Source organism: Loxodonta africana, chromosome 4 (assembly GCF_030014295.1).
Source record: "Loxodonta africana isolate mLoxAfr1 chromosome 4, mLoxAfr1.hap2, whole genome shotgun sequence".
In the NCBI taxonomy this organism is placed as follows: domain Eukaryota; kingdom Metazoa; phylum Chordata; class Mammalia; order Proboscidea; family Elephantidae; genus Loxodonta; species Loxodonta africana.
The window spans coordinates 12,266,989-12,287,903 of NC_087345.1; the positions used below are offsets into that span (position 1 = coordinate 12,266,989).

The 20,915-nt window shown below is 40.3% G+C and overlaps 1 protein-coding gene across 4 annotated transcripts in view; it reads left to right on the forward strand.

Annotated features, from left to right (window-relative positions):
• The window catches only part of SLC25A17 (solute carrier family 25 member 17), a 59,656-nt gene extending 39,781 nt beyond the window's left edge, over positions 1 to 19,875 (forward strand). For all 4 annotated transcript variants that reach the window (XM_010599313.3, XM_023559899.2, XM_064283465.1 and 1 more), the window contains 5 exons: positions 5,719 to 5,835; positions 7,166 to 7,311; positions 7,585 to 7,680; positions 9,729 to 9,811; positions 18,828 to 19,875. In XM_010599313.3, the coding sequence (XP_010597615.1) occupies positions 5,719 to 5,835; positions 7,166 to 7,311; positions 7,585 to 7,680; positions 9,729 to 9,811; positions 18,828 to 18,975 (590 nt within the window). In that variant the 3' untranslated portion in view covers positions 18,976 to 19,875. The remainder of the gene's footprint in view (positions 1 to 5,718; positions 5,836 to 7,165; positions 7,312 to 7,584; positions 7,681 to 9,728; positions 9,812 to 18,827) is intronic.
• Positions 19,876 to 20,915: the final 1,040 nt, after the last annotated feature.

Here is a 20,915-nt window from a genome sequence, read left to right on the forward strand (position 1 = left end):
GCCCATGGGTCTTTGTTGAACTTAGGACCATCCTCTATTGCATGTTTTGTCAGAGAAGTGTTTGAGAACTGCTATTCTAAAACCCAAACCTGATTGTGTTATCCGTGCTCGAAACCCTTCAGCATCTGCCTCTTGCGCATGGGATAGAGCTATGGCACCCCTTAACATTCAAGGACCTGAACGATACAGGATGGAGCATGGCATACAAAGTCCGTTGTGATATGCTGACCTCTCTCGCTTTATCTTTACTGGTCCCATCCTCTAGGCCAAACTGTTGGTGATTCCTTGAATGGACCAAGCCATTTATAGCTCTGTGCCTCTGCAGCCACTGTTGTCAGTCTGAAATGGTCTTACTGCTTTTTTCATCTGATTAACTCCCATTCATCCTTTTGTTCTCAGCTCAGGCAACCTTCAGGAAGCCATCTGTTTTCCATACCAGATTTCGTCCTGGGTTAGGTGCCCTTCATCTGTGCTCCAGCATGGTCCATACCTGTGTTAGTGGTTACTGTCCTGTCTAATAGTAGTCTGCATATTTTCCTTTTTCTTTTACTAGACAGTGAGCTCCTTAAAGGCAGAGATTATATTCTTGTTATGTCTACATTCCCAGTATTTTAACACAGTGTCTGGTACATAGAAAACCAAAAAAAACCAAACCCAGTGCCGTTGAGTCGATTCCGACTCATAGCGACCCTAGAAGGTGCTCATAAATGTTCAACAAATGAATTAAATTTAAAGGCCTGCTCCCCTGGAGTCTTCCCCATTTTATTGAATGGCAGTTCTAGTCTTCCTGTTGCCCTACCAAAAATCTTGGATTTATCCCTTTTCTCTCTGACCACACCTTCAATCTGTGAGCACTTGTCTCCTTCCTCATACTGTATCCAGAATTCCAGTGCTACTCCCTTTCACCATCACCCGCTGAATCCAAAGCACCACCAGATCTTACCTAGATGACCTTCAAGGTCCCCTAACTGATCTCTTGCTTCCTCCTTTGTCCCCTTCAGGCTGTACTGAGCACAGCAGCCAGTGAGAACATGCCACTTCTCTGTTCAGAGCCCTCCACTTGCTTCTCATCTCACTCAGAGTAAAAGCCGAAGTTCTTACCTTGTCCTGCAAAGAGAGCCCTATGTGACCTGGCACTCCCATTTTCTTCTCTCACCTGGCTGCAGCCATGCTGGCCTCTTTTCTACTCCCTGGACATTGCTGTGCTGCTGCCTCAGCACCTGGGCATCTGCTGTTTCCTGGGCCTGCTAACTGCATGGATGGCTCCCTCGCTGCCTGTGAGGTCTTCCCTAATGGCCACGCTCTCTATCCCCCAACATCCTCTGCCTCCCTTCTTTGCTTAAATTCTCTCCCTAACACTTATCCCCTAACCTCCTGTGTGTTTTACTAATTTATCTTGTTTACTGTCTGTCCTTTGCCACTAGAACTTAAGCTTCATGAGAATAAGGATTTTTGTCTTTATTTACTGCTGCATCAGCGTCTAGAACAGGGCTTAGCACATATGAGACACACAATATATATTTGATGAGCAGTACACAGATGAATGACTTGTCAAAAAGGGACTAGACTTGTGCTGTGAACCCAAAGGAACAGGCCCAGGTTCACAATACATTTAGTTACCCTATGATCCATATGAAGTCATTCAGAATTGCTAATTCATGCCTCTGTTAAAAAATGCCTACTGATTAGAGTTTCATGTTTGCTTCCAGCTACTTGAAGAAGGTAAATTTAATATAAAAAAAAAAAAATGAAATTACTAACAGCTATTGGACAAAATGGGCTGTTGGAGTGAGAATAAATTCCTGTCTTTTGAGATTTTCAAAAATAATTTCTTTAGATGGAACACAGGGCATTTTTAGGGCAGTGAAACTATTCTGTAGGATGCTCTAATGATGAACACATGACATTAAGCATTTTTGAGAACCCACAGAATTATACAACACAAAGAGTGAACCCTAATGTGAACTGTGGACTTTAGCTAATAATTATATATCAACATTAGTTCATCAATTGTAACAGATACACCACAGGAATGCAAGATGTTAATAAGAGAAACAGTGTGCCAGGGAGAAGGGATAAATGGAAACTCAGTACTGTCTGCATAGTTTTTTGTAAACCTAAAACTGCTCTTAAAAATAAAAATTAAAAAAAAAATCATGCAAGATAATATTATACAATATAATATCATGCAATAGAATAGAAGCAAGATCCAATATACAAAAACAAACGAAGTAAAAAGTGCATTAAACTTCCATCGTTTCTGGAGTGAGTATCCACTTGGTGAATGGATTAAAGCAGTGGCTGTCAGCCGGGGGTGACTTGGACCCACAGGGACTGTAACGGCAGTGTCTGGAGACATTTTTGGGTGGTGGTACTAGCGTCTGGTGAGTTGAGGCCACGGGTGCTGCTAACCATCCTACGCAGCAGCAGCCCCCCAGACAAAGAATTATTCAGTCCAAAATGTCAGGAGTATCATGTTTGAGAGCCCTGGATTAATGAATTTTGCATTCCTGTATAATGCTGGAATTCTGTAATTATAGGTCTTTTCTTTTTCTGACGGAGAATTCCGTAGAAATTAAATTTTGTGAACTTTCCTCTTCTCCTGATAACAGGTTTTTATGTCTTAATACTTACACATTCTTGTAATAGTTAGAACTGCTTTTTCTCTTTCTGCTGCGCACCCTGTCACAGTATTACAATTACTGTAAAATCAAGTTTCACTGTCTCCAAAGACAACTAGCATTATTGTTATTGAGATTTTGCACAAACTCAGAAATGTATTATTTATTGTATCTCCACTGAAAAAAAGTCCATAAAGCATAATACACTGGGGAAGAATTTGGGAACAGAACCTTACAGATAAATGAAGAAGACACTTGCTATTTTTATGAAATTGGAGTTTTTACCAATAAATTTTTAAAATGTCAATGATATTAGTAGGAGCACTGGAGGCACACTGCTAACCAAAAGGTCGGTGGTTCGAAACCACCAGCTCCTCTGAGGGAGAAAGATCTGGTGGTCTGCTTCTGTAGAAATTTACAGCCTTGGAAACCCTGTGGGGTCACTATGAGTGGGAATTGAAGGCAGTGGGTTTGGTTTTTAATGGTTTTATCGTTGTTGTCATAGTTCAAAATCCATTTCCAGCCGTCAGGCATTAAATCTAGTAAAGCAGGTTTGTTACCGGTGTACATCAAGATGCGTTCCTATGTAGAGTGTCAAATGGTTAGATTTGTGGCTTTGATCTGCCATTTTCTTGTAGCTGTGGTCAGTGCATATACTTCCCAGAAGTACATACCCCGTTAACATACATCATTTTTATTTTTGTCCATAACAAAGGAGACTTACTGCTGATGAAACTATTGGTTTTCAAGATTTCGGAATAACTGTGTTCCAATTATTTCTTGAACTGGTGAATAATTTTAGCCAGTGTGTTCAGTTACTGCTCTTCATCTCTTAATTTTGGTTCTGTTTTCATGGATATGATCTGTTACCCCAGAAAGAAATAAAATAGAACCATAGACATTAAAATTAGAAGAAAAAACCAATCTCCTCCTCTTACCTAGGTAAAGTGTTAGTATTTCCTTCTGAAGTAACAGAGCCATAGCGTGGAACTGCAGAACAGTTTTTTACGAGGCTCATAAAGGAGCGGACGGCTGTCTTTATCCTTTGGGCCTATCAGGAGTTGTTTAAGAGTTGGAATCAATAATCATGATGCTTTGTGGCACATTTCTCCTCAGTGGAATGTTATTTTTTGCCTGATTATATAGAATGCAAGTTTTATTAAAGTTTGGATCCCAAGTATTTTCAGTGCCCCTTTATCTAGAGTAGTAAAAAGATACTTCTTCATCAGTTTTGGCTTAGGGGATGAAAAAGTACTTGAACTTCTCAGATAAAAAGCTTTGAAATGTAAAATATTTTTACAAGGACATTGTATTTTCTTATTTAGAATAATGTCATGCAATTTTGTACTTGAGGTTGCCCTTAGAATCTTCTCAGTCTTTCAGCTTGTATTAATAATGGGGAGATGAAGCAGAATCAGAAATAACGGTTAAATCATAGTTGGGGCTGCATTGCCTCTCAGGAGTGTTGTGTGTGCCTGTCTCTTGACTAGAATATGAAGGAAACGTTGATTTCTAAAGAATTAATTGAATGAGTGTATGTGCGCTGTGCCCTTCAGTGCCCAAGGGAGCTTGTGTTCTCTGGTTCTGAGCTCTCTCATGTTCCTTTTCATCATTAAAAAAAAAAAAAGGCATTAGACTGCTCAGTAGCCCTTTTTAGTCTGATTTTTCCTGGCTGTTGATTTTCCTCCATTGAGTGATGTGTACATTGCATTGAATAGGAATACATTCTACAGTCTGGGCAAATGGACAGGTATTGATATTTTCAGATTATGATCAGTGCCCCAAGTGGCAACATGTGACTATCTTAAGTTATAATTAAAGATGGCTCTTTGTGGTTACATAAATCCATAAAAATATAACAAATACTTTTCATAAAGTTATTTGGTAATATCTTTTATTTTGAGAAATGTCTTCTCTTAATGCACTTAAGAGATGGGTAGGTAGTAAAATATCTTAGTTTTGCAACTGTATGCAACAAATGAGAAAGTAGAATTTGAATCTCTTGGCTGTTCCACTAAGTTTATCCTTAGTTAGACTGTATTTTCTACATAGTATGTTTTGAGATTCCTTAAATCAAGACATTCTTTCTCCAGTTGTGTTTAAATGACTTTTAGTATAAGAAGATTTCTCTGCCTTCAGGTTGTACCTGTTGATTCTTCAGGGTGTGACTGGAGCCAGACAGCTCTGTGCATGCTTGTTGGCTGAGTTTGCTCCATTATTTATTTAACAAATATCTGTATAGTGTATACTACGTGTCAGTTACTTTTTTACAACTCTGTCTGGTTTTTTTTTTTTTTAATCATTTCAGGACTGTTGAGGAGTATTTTAATATCTCAAGATGATGTTTAATTGGGATCATGTATTTTCAAAAAAGAAGTACCTGGCTCATTGTATTGTTCCACTCTGAGGCAACCTTGGGGGACCACGATCCCCACCCTTAAGCTTGTAAGGATCTTGGTGCTTGTGAGACTGTTCCAGGTGTTTGTGACTGCTTGTAGCTGCTGCTTGCCACCTGCCTGTCCTAGTTTCCTCAGTGACGGGGGCCTCCTCTGCAGCTTCTCGGCCCTGGTAAAACACTGCTGAAATTTCATCATTTCCTCCCACCTGTCTGTCACTCGTTTTACCAGATCCGTCCTCACTCAAAACTTTATGAGCTACTTACATGAAAGCTGTAAATTGTGTGTTTTATCTGGTGTTGTCATGAACTGAGCATGTGGTCGATAATCCACTGCCCCCTCTGCAGCTGTTGTACTTACAAATTGTACTTAAAACTCTGTCAGAATTGCTACCTTGGATGCTCTATAAAATGGCAAGTAGATTGTCTACTACTCTGCAAATGTGTAAATTTATTACTCTTTTCATGTTCAGAGGTGCTGCTGTCAGCCATTTTGCTATCAGAAAGGCTTGTGAATTGCTTCTGACAGTAGTGGCTTGTGTTGTACCTTGGCACAAAGAGCCGCTTTACCATAAGTCTCCTAGTAGACCACTGCCAGAAGTATAAATGGAACATTGGTATGTGAAAGCTGTAACATAAGACAGTAATGCTTAAAGGATTACATTTTGCTTTCCTTTTGTCTCTCCCTCTTTCTTTTTAAAGGAGTGGTGAATGTGTTGCTAACAACTCCACTCTGGGTGGTAAATACCAGACTGAAGCTCCAAGGGGCAAAATTCAGGAATGAAGACATTGTACCAACCAACTACAAAGGTATCATCGGTAAGTGTCTTGGGTGAGTTCTTGTTTAAAGGTTTTCTTTTCTCTTTGTATCTGGAATTATTGCCACGATAATGCTGCATAACAACTTCAAGTCTCAGTGTTTATACAGTATTTCTTTAGCTTTTGTATCTATGGATGGACAGCCTAGATTTGACTATCCTAGGCTGACATGTCTATTGTCCTCTCTGTGGGACCAGCCAGAGCATGTTGTTCTCATGGTGATGGCAAAACAAGAGGATACGCTCACTTGTATCAGCATGTACAAGCCCCTGGTTGCGTCTTATCTGCTAACATCCTACTGGCCAGGGCGTGTTACATGGCCAGGTCCAAAAACAAGGGGTAGAGAAGTATACTGCTCCCATGGAGTGGAGAGAAAGGGCTGAATATTTTTTAAGCTACTATGTGTTTTTTCTAGAGTTGTCTTTGGATAAACGTACCAGGTTAATATCTGATACCTTTGAGCTTCTACTTTTTTTTTTTTTTTCACTTTTTTTAGTATCCTTTATTTTGAAACAAAGAAAGAGTACAAAGGTTCCTAGGTGCAGACCCTAGTGTTAAATATATTTTTATAGTTTTTTACCCTTTACTTACAAAACAAGGAATAAAACAATATTTTTAGATGATAAAAATGTCAGAAACCTGGAGTTTATGCAAGTTCCTGTGTAATCATAAAGTTCTGCAAACATCAGTAGGTTTGAAAGTTCAGAGTTTGAGGAGTGCCTGGCTTAAGTCTGCAGAATAATGTTTTATCTTTAAGAAATAATGGTTAATGTATTTTAAGGATCCCTAGAAGATGATAGTTAAAATAAGCTATTTCTCACTTATTTAGAGCTTCTACTTTTTAATAGTACCACATTGTCAGTTTCTCCTTTGCCACGTTTCTGTCTTTGTATATTAAAGCAATGTAGGAATAACTTTTGGGAATGAGAGCAATGGTTTTCTTGTAAGGCAGATACCATGTAGTGGACTCATCTTTTGTTGTACTGTGTTGTAAAACATGTGGCCTATCAGCTCACAGCCCTCTGTAATACAGAGTTTCTGCTGGTGGTGATGATTAGTTAGGAAAACTTGACATTCTGACCTCAGATTCTCAGGAAAACCTTGCCTGTGCTTGAAGTTGATCTCTCAGTAACTTGGTGACTGTCAGTGTCTGACTATTAAAAAAAAAAAATTAACTGATGAACTTACCTCTAAAATACCATTGGAGGAAGGAAGTTTTGATAGAACTAGTATGGTTTATGTTCTGGGTACATTTCAATAGAATTCACATGTCTTCTCTAGTTAAGGGATTTTTGTCATGCTTTTCAAAAGCCCCTGATTTCTTGCTTAGATGCTTTTCGCCAGATAATTCGAGATGAAGGAATCTTGGCTTTGTGGAATGGCACATTTCCTTCCTTGCTGTTGGTCTTCAATCCTGCTCTCCAATTCATGTTCTACGAAGGTTTAAAACGGCAGCTTTTAAAGAAACGGACGAAGGTAATCCTATTTTGAAAGCACCAAAATAATAATCTGGTGGTACAGTTGGTAAGCACTTGGCTGCTAACCGAAAGGTTGACAGTTCAAACCCACCAGCTACTCCGCGGGAGAAAGAGTGGCAGTCTGCTTCCGTAAAGGTTATAGCCAGAAAACTCTGTGGGGCAGTCCTACTCTGTCCTATAGGATCACCATGAGTCAATCAGCTCGATGGCACATGACGACACCATCTTGTTAGGATTGACATGCTTCCTTCCGTCTTCCTTTGCTCTCCAGCTTTCTTCTTTGGATGTGTTCATCATTGGTGCGATAGCCAAAGCGATTGCCACCACGGTTACCTATCCCATGCAGACTGTACAATCGATTCTGAGGGTAAGTATGGGGTTCTCCCTGCATTTAGTCAAACAATATCCTACAATACGGCCTCTCTCTATCTAAAAGCCCCAACTCCCTTAAGAAAAGTTAATAAAGCAATAAAGTAATCAGTTGGTAGGCTAAAGTATTCCTCATCCGTTTTCTATTTGTTTGATATTCTGCTAACCAGGCTGGCTATCAGTTGGTTTCTTAAGTGATTTGGAATGAAGTTTGAATTTGCAATTTCTTAGGTAACATAGTGTCTCCGAAAACCCAAACATGGAGGAACGTTCCTTAAGGACCTCAGGAAAGCATAAGTGTTGTTCTTTCTCATTCCAGTTGGTTTACTTAGTGCCCTAGGGCACATTATCCTCTACAAACTCAGAGGTTAATTCTTTCACTTCACTCAGGAGGAATAAATGATTTAGCTTGCCTAAAGCACTTCCAGATTTCTCTTTTTGCGTTCCTTCAGTGAAATATTTATTAAACACCTGGTGTGGTACACAGTGGTGAATGAAAGTGCAACCTCTGCCCCCATGGAGCTAGTTGAGGAGACAGTGAACAGGTAAACAAGTGAAGTAAATATGTAGTTACAGATCGAGAAGGGAAGAAGTGAACAGCACTGTGATTTAGTAGAGAGGGGCAGGGTGGGGCATTTCTTAGTTGGATAACTGGAAGTGGGTTTCTCCGAGGAGGCATATTTAAAGAAAGAAAAGAACTCAGCTCTGCAAAGAGTAGAAGAACACTTTAGATAGTAAGAACATGATGTGCTGAGAGCTTGGTGAGTTTCAGGGACTAAAAACAGGGCACTGTGACTGGGGAGTGGCCCAGGATGAGGTTGGAAAAGTAAGCAGGGGACTGTAGGTGAGGATTCTAGATTTTATTCTCACCACAGTGGGAAGCCTTTGAAGGGCTTTAAGCAGGGAGTACCATGATCTGACTTAGGATTCTCAAGGATTACTGCGGCTTTTATGAATTGGTCAAAGGTCTGAGAGGGGTAGTCAGGTAGGAGGCCATTTAGAAATGCAGGTGAGAGGTGACGGTAGTCTAGATTAGGGCAGTAACAGTGGAGAGGAGAGAGAAGCTGTGAGCAGACGCAAGATCTGTTTTGGAGGAAAAATTCATAGGACTCATTTCAGCATAAATGGGGGGTGGTAGTAGAAGTTTTTCAGTTTAAAAAATTATTATTTTCTGTTAAAAGTATAAGGAGCCCTGGTGGCTTGGTGGTTAAGTGCTGGGCTGGTAACAGAAAGGTTGGCAGTTCAAACCACCAGCCATTCTGCAGGAGAAAGTTGTGGCAGTCTGTTTCCCTAAAGATTTACAGCCTTGGAAGCCCTATGGGGCAGTTCTTCTCCGTCCTGTAGGGTCACTATGAGTCAGAATCAACCCGATGGCCGTGGGTTTATTTTGGGTTTGAGTTAAAAGTATTCTTACTAACATGTTTTAAAACCAAACCAAAAAAACCCCGGTGCTGTTGAGTCGATTCCAACTCATAGCAACCCTGTAGAACAGAGTAGAACTGCTTCGTAGGATTTTCAAGGCTGTAAGTCTTTACAGAAGCAGACTGCCACATCTTTCTCCCGTGGCGCAGTTGGTGGGTTTGAACTGCTGACCTTTTGGTTAGCAGCTGAGCGTGTTAAACACTGTACCATCAGGGGTCCTTTATTTTAAAACAGTGGCATTCAAATAAATGTATTTTAACATTTTTATATAGTAAACATATAATACGAAGAGCTTGGACTGCAGAGTTGCTAACTGATAAGTGTTTATCAGAATTTTATAAAGAAGTAGAAGTTAAAGCCGTACCACCAATGTCTAAATCACCATCCTGACTTTTTTTTTTTTTGAAGTAGAATTTCCTTCATAATTCTGTGTCAATGAAAATTTTTATGCCTGCCTTACACTTACTTCATTAAGAATAGAGAAATAATGAAATCTGTGGTACTTCTTAGATATTTTCATTATGCGTTGTAAGACCTTACTCTAACACAATTTCCTCTCCAGGTAGAAATTAAGATAAAGAAAACAGTAACAGGCATTATTTATGCTTTTTCCTTCTTCCCCAGTTTGGGCGTCACAGTCTAAACCCAGAAAACAGAACGTTGGGGAGCCTTCGGAATGTTCTCTATCATCTGCACCAACGAGTAAGGTGAGCTTTATAGATTATGCACATTCTGTCCTCTCTTTCAGCAGTCAGCTCTGTCAGGCAGTGGCTGGACTTCCTTTCCTTGCCCTACTGCCTTAGCTTCTGGCAGCCTAGAAAACTTCGTCCTTGTGTGCTATGCTCAGACATTTCTCGTTTTAGGAGCTTAGTGCGATATGACAACATTTGGGGAAGTTATGGAAAAGTTCAGATCCTTATTCTTTGTTAAATACAAATATACAGAACTTCTTTAGAAAGGGAACCCTCCTGTAATATAATATAGAGACTGTTCTGCCTGGGTGTAGTTTCCATTAATGACCTATCCTATGACCCCTCTTGTCGATAAGAATAAGCAGATGTTATTTTATAGAGTAGTAATAGTGGGAAGAGGGCCGGGGGGAGTCAGAAGAGTAATAACAGTTATGATGATGATGATGGTGGTGATGATGATGAGAGTAGTGTCTTAGGCTGGATTCTCTAGAGAAGCAAAACCAGTGACGTGTATATATTTAGAGAAAGAGAGAGATTTATCTCAAAGAAATGGCTTCAAATGGCTTATGGAGTTGTAGAGGCTGGCAAGTCCAAAGCCTGTGGGTCGGGCATCAGGCTGGAGGTGTCTCCCAACTCATAGCTGCAGGGGCTGACAAATCCAGTATCGGCAGGTAAGATAACAGGCTGCTGGCTCGCAGACTGCAGAGGCTGATGAACCCCAGGATCAGCAGGCTGCTGGCTCAAGTCCCAAGAACCAGAGTTCAAATGATGATGAGCTGGATGCAGGATCCAGAGCGAGCAGAAGCCAGCAAGCTTTTGCCAGAATATCCATATATATAGGATGTAGGCCACATCCCTGAGGAAACTCCCCTTACAACTGACTGGCTGATCACATCAGATCATGTCACAGAGGTGATTCCATTATATCACAAAATGAGGGATAACTACATCATTACATAACTGCCAAACCACTGAGAGTCATGGCCCAGCCAGGTTGACACACAACCTTAACCATCACAGTCCACCCCTTGTCACTTGTTCCCTGTACACATCTCATTAAACCATGCACAGTCTCTAAACAAAGACAGATACAAAGTCATACTTGGACCTTACATGATACAACTAAAATGTACACGCGTACAATTGTAAATGTACTGGCCCCGTTTACATCTTATGTTTGTATGTGTTAAGAAAGTCAAGCAGTTCATTTGGAGTGTAGTGTACCTCCTCCTGGGTCACACTTCATATTTCACCTTTTGGAAGGTCGATGAGACTTAAGTCCAGTTATAGGTCTAGAAGCAAAAGTGTGTGGTGGGGATGTGTTTTGAAAACATTCGGCAATGTCTTGTATCTGCCTCAGGCAGTACATCACACAATGACTCAGACACCGCCCCAGGCAATGACTCAGACAAAGACTGTTCATACACAGCTGGGTTAATCTCATCTGATGTTTGAGGGGATCAGTCATCAATCAATCATCTCATCAGATGATGGAGGGGATGTTGGTTTTACTGGGGAGGGTGGCTTATCAGACAAAGATGAAGTAATTTCTTGAGATGGAAGTGAGAGGGCTGGTTCCATAGGCAGGAGTGATTCAATGGAATTTAGGGGCTCAGTGTCCTCAGCTTCCTGATTATCTGCCCATATCTCTTCATCCCAAGTTTCATGATCCCATTTCTTCCCAATCAATGCCCTCACGTGAACCTCAGACACCATTAGAGATTGGAAATTGAATTGGCGCTGTAATTCAGCCACTGTTACAGTAAGACTCTGGGTTTGGTTTTCAGCAATATCAGCTCTGTTACTACAAGAAATAAGGCTTTCAGGGCACAAGTGGCAACTTTGAGACTGTTTATGCAGCGCTTGAGCTGTGACTCTGAAGCCCTGAGTTCACTTCTTTCATTCCCTGCTTTGTCTGGCAAAAGTAGGACCAACCAACGAGCTTCCTCATACTTCTCATTCTGACAAAATCATTGAAAAATATCAATCATGTGCTCGCCCAGAGCCTTGCCTCTCACCAATACTTGATCTCTTGGTGGTGATATTTTGCATGTTTAAATTGCCACCTCATGTCATGGATTAGCAGTACCCTCTTTACTCCTGGAAGCAGAGTCATCAACATCTTTAAGACTAACCAGACTTGAGAACTAATTTAGAAAGCTCATCCTCACAAGTTTGTTTCTCTAGAACCATTTTCAGTTCCAAAAGTCTTATGCTGATTTCTCTAGAGAAACAAAACAATCCAGTAAAGTTTATGTATATACATACACATATAGAGGAGAGAAGGAGAGAGAGAGAGACTTATCTCAAGGAAATGGCTCAGTGTAAAGTCTGACAAGTCCCAAGTCTGTGGGTCAGTCGTCGGACTGGAGTCTTCTCTTGACTTATACATAGCTGCAGGGGCTGATGAATCAGATGTCTGCAGGTAAGACAGTAGGCTGCTGGCTCATAGGTTGCAGAGGCCAACACATCCCAAGATTGGCAGGCAGTATGGCAGGCTGCTGGCTCAAGACCCAAGAACTGAAGGTCAGATGTTGACAGGATCCAGAGCAAACAAAAGCCAGCAATCTTTGCCAGAACGTCCATATATATTGGGTGCAGGCCACAGCGCCAAGGAAACTCCCCTTACAACTGATTGATCACATCAGATCACGTCATCGAGGTGATTATATCAGGAAATGGAAAATAACCACATCATTACATAACTGCCAAATTACATCAGTACATAACTGCCAAACCAGTGAGAATCATGGCCCAATCAAATTGACAACCTTAACCATCATAAGTAGCTAACATTTTTGAGTGCTTGCTCTGTGCCAGACATTGAGCTAGATGCCTTATATGGTTAATCTCACTTAGTCCTAACAGTTCCCCTATGAAGCAGGTAGTATTGTCATTTCCCTGTGTGACTCAAAGAAACTGACCCTTTAAGATGTCAAATAAGGCAGGGGTCTCCTTTGAAGCAAAAGATGCCATAACTTTATTACTGTGCCTAGATACAAGGTACTTTTAAAATAAATAAGTTTATTATAAAAATAGATAGGCTTGGGACTAAAAATAAAATCAAAGACAAGTAATTGGTATAAAATGAAAAATACTCACATAACCAAGTGTTGGTGAGAATGTGGAGCAGCTAGAACTTTCTTACACTGCTGATGGGAGTAGAAATGGTACAACCACTTTGGAAAGCCAGCTGGCATTTACTTAAAAAGTTAAATTTATACCCACCGTAGGACTCAGTTATTCTACTCTGAAGTAATTTACCCAGGAGAAATGAAAGCGTATGTCTACACAAAAACTTGTACACAAATATAAATAGCAGCTTTATTTGCAACAGTCAAAAACTGGAAGCAATCTAGATGTCCATCAGTGGGTAAATAGATTCACAAGGTGTTGTATATCTTACAATGGAATGCTCATTCCGTTGAGTCGATTCCAACTCATAGCAACTCCACAGGACAGAGTAGAACTGCCCCATAGGGTTTCCAAGGAGCGCCTAGTGGATTTGAACTGCCGACCTTTTGGTTAGCAGCTGTAGCTCTCAACTGCTAGCCAGCAGGGTTTCCTAGAGTGGACTACTACTCAAATAAAAAGTAAGGAATGATTGATATATGCAACAACATGGACAAATCTGAGAATAATTATGCCGACTGAAAGAAGCCAGATGAAAAAGATTCATACCGTATGATTCTATTTATATAAAATTCTGGAAAATGCAAACTAATTGATAGTGACAGCAGAACAGTGGATACTTGGGGGCTGGGGCAAGCGGGGGAGGAGACATGAGGATACTTCTGGGAGTGATGGATATGTTCACTGTCCTGAGTGTAGTGATGGTTTTAGGGGAGTATACATAAGTCAGAACTTATCCAATTGAAGTCAGTAAACTTGAGTAAAGCTATAAATAAATACATCCGTACATACTCCCTGTTTTCTCTCTCTCCTTATCCCTTTTCCAAAATGTTCTCACAGTTAAGTGTATTTGCAAAATATTATATAAAACATCTTTTTTGTGTGTTCATTTTTATACTAATGGAATCATGTGGTAATACTGTTCTATAATGTGCTTCTTTTTTAAACATAATATCACAAACAGTTCTTCACATCAATATCTATAAATATATTCTTTGTAGTGATGCCTACCTTTGTATTATATAATATACCATGATTTATTTACTAGCATACTTACTGATGAGTATTTAGATTTTTTCCAGGTTTTTGCCCTTGCATACGTTGCCGAATGAACAACCCATAAATTTAGCTTTGTACACCTGAGTGGATAGAATTATAGACAGAATTTCTTGAATTGGAATTACATGTTTAAGAAGTTTGAACATATAAAATTTTTATAGACGTTGCCAAATTCACCCAGAAAGTGATACCAGTTTCTGTTTCTACGTTCTTACTTGCAGTGTGAGAGCTAAGAAACATATTGTTAACAGGAAAGTTAGTACAGTTAAATTGAGATCTATAGGGTTATATAAGTTCTCAAATCCAGTGTATTTTTACATCTTTTATCTTGTTTAGGTCTCACACAGCCTTGTGAATGCGGAAGCATGGTAACATTCACATTTTTGCAGCATAGGAAAAAGATTAAGAGAAAGAAAGCAGCTTGCCCAATACCAGACAGATAAGAGGCAGAGCGGATGTTCAAACTCAGATGCTTGGTCAGCACTTGCTGACTATTGAATGAAGAGTTTCATTCTGTCCATTCCTCTACGATGAGAGAAATATCTGTGCTGTCCAGTAGGGTTGCCACTAACCACACGTGGCTGTGCAGCACTTGAAATAGGACCAGTGCCACTGAGAAACTGAATTTTTAATTGAATTTAATTTTAATTGCCACATGTGGCCGTTGTTGCCGTTAGGTGCTGTCAAATCAGTTCTGATTCATCGAGGTGCTATGTACAACAGAACAAGACACTGCCTGGTTCTGCACCATCCTCACAATCGTTGTTATGCTTGAGCCCATTGTTGCAGCCACTGTGTCAATCCATCTTCTTGAGGGTCTTCCTCTTTTTCGCTGACCCTCTACTTTACCAAGCATGATGTCCTTCTCCAGGGACAGATCCCTCCTGATAACACATCCCAAGTGTGTGAGATGAAGCCTCGCCATCCTTGCTTTCAAGGAGCATTCTGACTGTACTTCTTCCAAGGCAGATTTGTTCATTCTTTTGGGAGTCTGTGGTATATTCAGTATTCAAAGGTGTCAATTCTTCTTCGGCCTTCCTTAGTCATTGCCCAGCTTTTGCATGCATAGGAGGTGATTGAAAACACCATGACTTGGGTCAGGCCCACCTTAGTCCTTAAAGTGACATCTTTGTTTTTTAACACTTTAAAGAGGTCTTTTGCAGCAGATTTGGCCAATGCAATGTATCGTTTGATTTCTTGACTGCTGCTTCCATGGATGTTGATTGTGGATCTAAGTAAAATGAAACCCTTGACAACTTCAGTCTTTTCTCCGTTTGTCATGATGTTGCTTATCGGTCTATTTATGAGGATTTTTGTTTTCTTTATGTTGAGGTATAATCCATACTGAAGGCTGTAGTCTTTGATCTTCATCAGTAAATGCTTCAGGTCCTCTTCACTTTAAGCAAGCAAGGTTGTGTCATCTGCATAACTGACGTTGTTAATGAGTCTTCCTCCAGTCTTGATGCCGCGTTCTCCATATAGTGCAGTATACCATACTAGATCTCTCCAAACTTTTCTGTGGCTAAGAATCACCTGAGGTGCTTGTTAAAATGTGGATTCAAGCCTCCCCTCTGGTGTGGGGCTGGCAGGCTACATTTCTAAACTAACCCTGATGATTCTGTTGTGGGTGGACCTTACTCTGAGAAACAGTGAGGTGGACTTTCTTGGGTTAACGTAATTCAAGTTAGTCAATGAACTAGAAATTCATGGGTCAAGGCTTTTTGTTCCTATTTATCACATGATTTGTCCCAAATAGGCTTTTCACACATAGCAAATATGTACAGTGAGACCTGTGAGAGGCGGAACTCGACGAGACTGCCTTAATTTGCCAAGTCTTGCAAATTTTCCACCTTTGACACAGGCAGTCACCACTTTTCTGTCACTCTCTATTTAGTGGAAAATACTTGCGTTTACCTTCTCTGACAGGTTTCTGCCCTCTTCAGGTTCCAGCTTTTGCAGATTTTACTGTAAAATACACAGGTGATCGTGACTTATGACAGGGCTCCATTCCAACAGCTTCGTCATAAGTCGATTCCAACGTAAGTCGAATACCTCTGGGGTTTTTTTTTTTTTTTTTTAGTTTTCATTGTTATTGCCTTTTTTAATCAGTATCTTTATAAATCTGATCTTTGTCTTTGGGGGTTGGAAAGATTACATATAAACTTACATGTATATTTTAATACATACATTAAAAAAAAAGCCAAACCGTTTCCATTGAGTCAATTCTGAGTTACAGCAACTCTGTAGGGCAGAGTAGAGCTACCTCATAGGGTTTCCAAGGAGCAGCTGGTGGATTCAAACTGCTGAACTTTTGCTTAGCAGCTGTAGCTTTTAACCATTGTGCCACCAGTGCTCCAATACATATATATATATACATTAAAAAAATTCACAAATTATAAAATCATAAAAATTTACTCCAACAATGAAATTAACGACTGATGGTTCTGCTGGTGTGAAACACCAAATAAGGTCAAGCTACAGACCTGTGGTCTGTAATGAAGTCAGCGTCAGTATCATAACAATGAAGCCAGAGTCCTAATGACTGTTGGGCACATGCACAGTTCACTTGTCATATGTCGTTAGAATTGACTGTTGCCCAACTTTCTATCCGTGAAGACTCCCGACACCAACTTCATTGTAGACAGACCATAGCCTGCTATACAGCAGTGTTTCGAACAGTAAATCATAACTTGAACATCTGAGAATGATAACACCAAATTAGGTGCTGCAACATTATATGTGGAACATATTACTAACAATAAAATATACAAAAAAAGTCATAAGTGTGGTTCATCATAACTAGAATACGTCATAAATTGGGGACGACCTGTAGTAATAACTTCTGAATGGAGCTCTTGATCAGCTTTAGCATCTCAATCTGCATGCTGTCCTATCACCCTAGAGTTGCTGATGAAATACCATATGAGATTAATTCACTCTCCACAAGTAGCTTTGGCGAGATCATTACTCTGAACTCCTGGTTCTAGCTGAAGCACTCTTCTCTGATGTTAGAGTCGTTGTTCTCAAGGGGTGGTCCCCAGACTGGCATCTTCATCCTCACCTGGGAGCTTGTTAGAAATGCAAACTCTCCCTCCCCACCCTAGATTTAATGAATCAGAAATGCTGGGATGGGACCTGTCATGGGTTGAATTGTGTCCCCTAAAAATATCTGTCAACTTGGCTAGGTCATGATTCCCAGTATTGTATGACTTTCTACCATTTTGTCATCTGATGTGATTTCCCTATGTGTTGTAAATCCTGTCACTATGGTGGATTAGCGGTAGTTATTCTCGTGAGATCTACAAGATAAGGTAGTGTCTTAAGCCTGTCTCTTTTGAGATATAAAAGAGAGAAGTGAGCAGAGAGACAGGGGGACCTCACACCACCAAGAAAGCAGCACTGGGAGCAGAGCACGTCCTTTGGACCTGGGTTCCTGAGTGGAGAAAGAAGCTCCTAGTCCAAGGGAAGACTGATGACAAGGACTTTGCACCAGAGCCAACAGAGAGACTGCCTTCCCCTAGAGCTGATATCCTGAATTTGTACTTGTGGCCTACTAGACTGTGAGAGAATAAATTTCTCTTTGTTAAAGCCATCCACTTGTGGTATTTCTGTTATAGCAGCACTAGATGACCAAGACAGGACCCAACAATCTGTGGTTTAACAAGCCCTTCAGGTGATTCTGATGAATCCTGCACCTTGAGATCCAAACTTTGGGTTAGAGGACCAAATGTGTGGGAAGACTGAGACTCTGATAGCCTTTCATTTCTATCTCATTCTCTAGTTTTATTGAGGCTAAAATGATCTAAACCAGTTGGCAACCTAGAGACTATTAAATTGAAATAACTGAGTTGGCACCTGGAGCAACAGAGGAAGAAGGAGAGTCAGGAATAAGAGGAAGAAATGGAGTGTGTAGCTAATTGTCTCCATGAACAGCTGTCTCCTTTGCCATGAGACCAGAACTGATGGTGCCTGGCTACCATTACTGAACATTTTGATCAAAGATTCTTTAGAAGAATCCTGTTCAAAAGGGGAAAATGCAGAACAGAATCTCAAATTCTTATGGACTCCACAGTCTTTCTGGAGCCACGGTGGCTGGATTAACCCCTAAAACTATTGCCATGAGATCATCTTTACATCTTCAACCAGAAATATCCCCTGAAGTCTTCTTAAAACCAAACAATAGTTTAGCTTAACTAGTAAAAAATACCTTCCTTGAGCATTATGCTCTTCTGAGAGCTATGGGATCAAATTGACAACAGCAACTAAAAGGATTTCATGGGAACCTTAGGGGACAGTGAGTTTATGTTAATGGGGCAGGAACAACTCAGAAAAGGAGGGTGAGAATGGTTGCACAACTTGAAGAATGTTATCAGTGTCATTGAATTGTACATTATAAACTGTCGAATTGGGGGATGTTTTGCTGTGTTTATTCTCAACAATAAAATAACATTTACAAATAAGCAAGGAATTGGTTGAGTCAGGAGAGTGTTAATAAAGACCTAAAAGTCTTTGGTTAGATCTCAGATTTGAGTACTATAATATTTTAGGAGGGTTTAGGACCTGCATCCTATCGTGGGGTACTGTTGGCATTCTGCTAATGAATGGCTATAAAAACAACAAAGCAGTGGTGGCTCAGGAACACGAAACTTTCATCAGCCTTCAAATATCTTTAAAAATAAGGACTTTGACAACAAAAGTCTGTGCTGAAACCTAAAACCTCCAGTGCTTGTTTTGATCCCTTGTTTTTGCAAAGTAGCTGTCAAAGTAGCGTCTTTCTCTGATACAAGAATTGACTTTTATAAAGAAAACTTTTCATTTTTTTAAACCTCTCTCCTTTTAGACGCTTTGGAATAATGGGACTCTACAAAGGCCTGGAAGCCAAACTGTTGCAAACAGTCCTCACCGCTGCGCTCATGCTCCTTGTTTATGAGAAACTGACAGCTGCTACCTTCACTGTGATGGGGGTGAAGAATGCACGCAAGCACTGAGATGCCTTACCTGGAAACGTGCGGAAAGAAGCTCAAGATGGAGGGTTTCCTTCTGAAAGATAGCTGAGTGAAAAGAACTAGTGTGCTTTTTATACTCTTGCCCCTTCCACCGTGAATTTACTCCCATTGGCTTGAAAAGCGTGTAAGGGTAGACATGAAGGAGAGCCCGGTGGACCTATCACCAACTTAAATTTTATGATGGTTGGTTGGATTTTTGTGGGGGAGGTTGGGCTAATGATCACAGAAAGAAAACATTATTAAAAACCTAAGAATGAATACTTGTGGGGGTTTATTGGTTTCCTTAAGGGTAGGGGAGTGTTGCTATGATGTGTAATCTTTTCCATTTAAATTAATCAGCTGGTTTCTTTCCCTGAGTCCTTCCCCAGCTCCTCCGAAAATTGAGTAAAATTTAACCCTGCTCATAAATTTGTGTATGTCTTAGTGTTGCTCTTTTCCTCACTGAAACAATTCATTCTTTTTTTTTTTTCTCCTGCTTAAGGAGAAGTGTCTTCTTTAGTACATGTGCTATTTATTTTGTGGGGGGAAATGAAAATTATCAATCCCAGATGATTTTCTTATAAACTACTTGTAAACATCGCTTAATTCATTAGCCTTTCGCATGTTTTTGTTAGAAGTATTTGTTTTGAATCAACTCTTTGATTCAAGGATTTAAGGGTTTTGTATCCATACAAGCCCCAGTCAATCAAGCACCAATAAATTGTCAGCACAAGACATTCTTGAAAGTTGCTCTTTATTAAGATATTATGTTGGGTTTGCAACCAGATGGTAAAAGTCACAAAAAAGAGGTGGATACTTTGTTTGGGCTCTAGAATATTCTCTCCCTTCATAAACTCTTGGTGGGGGCTGTATGTTTTGAGAATAAACATCTGATCGAGATTATTCCTGTTTGGAAGTGTTCCTTAGAGTCCTGCTACTCAAAGTGTGGCCTGTTGAGCATTAACGTTGACATCACCTGGGAGTTTGTTGGACACGCAGCCTCTCAGTCCCCACCCCCACCTTCTGAATCATATTGCGCAGTTGAACAATATCTCCAGGTGATTCACATTCACATTAAAGTTCAAGAGACCTTAGAGGCTTCTCTCCCTCCTTCCTGGTCCATCTGACAGGTAATTTGTTTCAATTACAGAAACCAAGACAGAGATTTTCTCCAAGGAAAGGCTGGCTGACACATAAAAACAACCTCTGAAAGAACTAGGATTCCTATGTAAAGCACCCTTTGCTCCCTTTGCACAGCCCATTGCTCAGATGGGAGGATGTTTATTACGTAGCTAGGAGTAAATTTACGTTACGATGGTTGGGTTCTTGTGGGGGAGCTGGGACTAATGGTCACAGAAAGAAGACATTATTAAAAAACTAAGAATGACCGTTTGTGGGGGGGTTATTGGTTTTCTTTTCTAACATGATAAACGGAAAAATATTGGAGTTGTCAAGGATTTCATTTTACTTTTATCCACAATCAATGCCCATTGAAACAGAAGTCAAGAAATCAAAGGATGCATTGCATTGGGCAAATCTGCTGCAAAAAGACCTCCTTAAAGTGTTAAAAAGCAGAGATGTCACTTTGAGGACTAAGGTGCACCTGACACAAGCCATGGTATTTTCGGTCACCTCATATGCATGTGAAAGCTGGGCAGTGAATAAGGAAGACTGAACAAGAATTGATATCTTTGAATTATGGTATTGGCAAACAAAATATTGAATATACTGTGGACTGCCAGAACAGTGAACGGATCTGTCATATAAGAAGTCCAGCCAGAATGCTCCTTAGAAGCACAGGTGGTGAGACTTCATCTCATGTACTTTGGACGTGTCGGGACAGACCAGTCCCTGTAGAAGGACATCGTGCTTGGTAAAGTAGAGGGTCAGCAAAAAAGAGGAAGACCCTCAAGGAGATGGATTGACACAGTGGCAGCAACAAT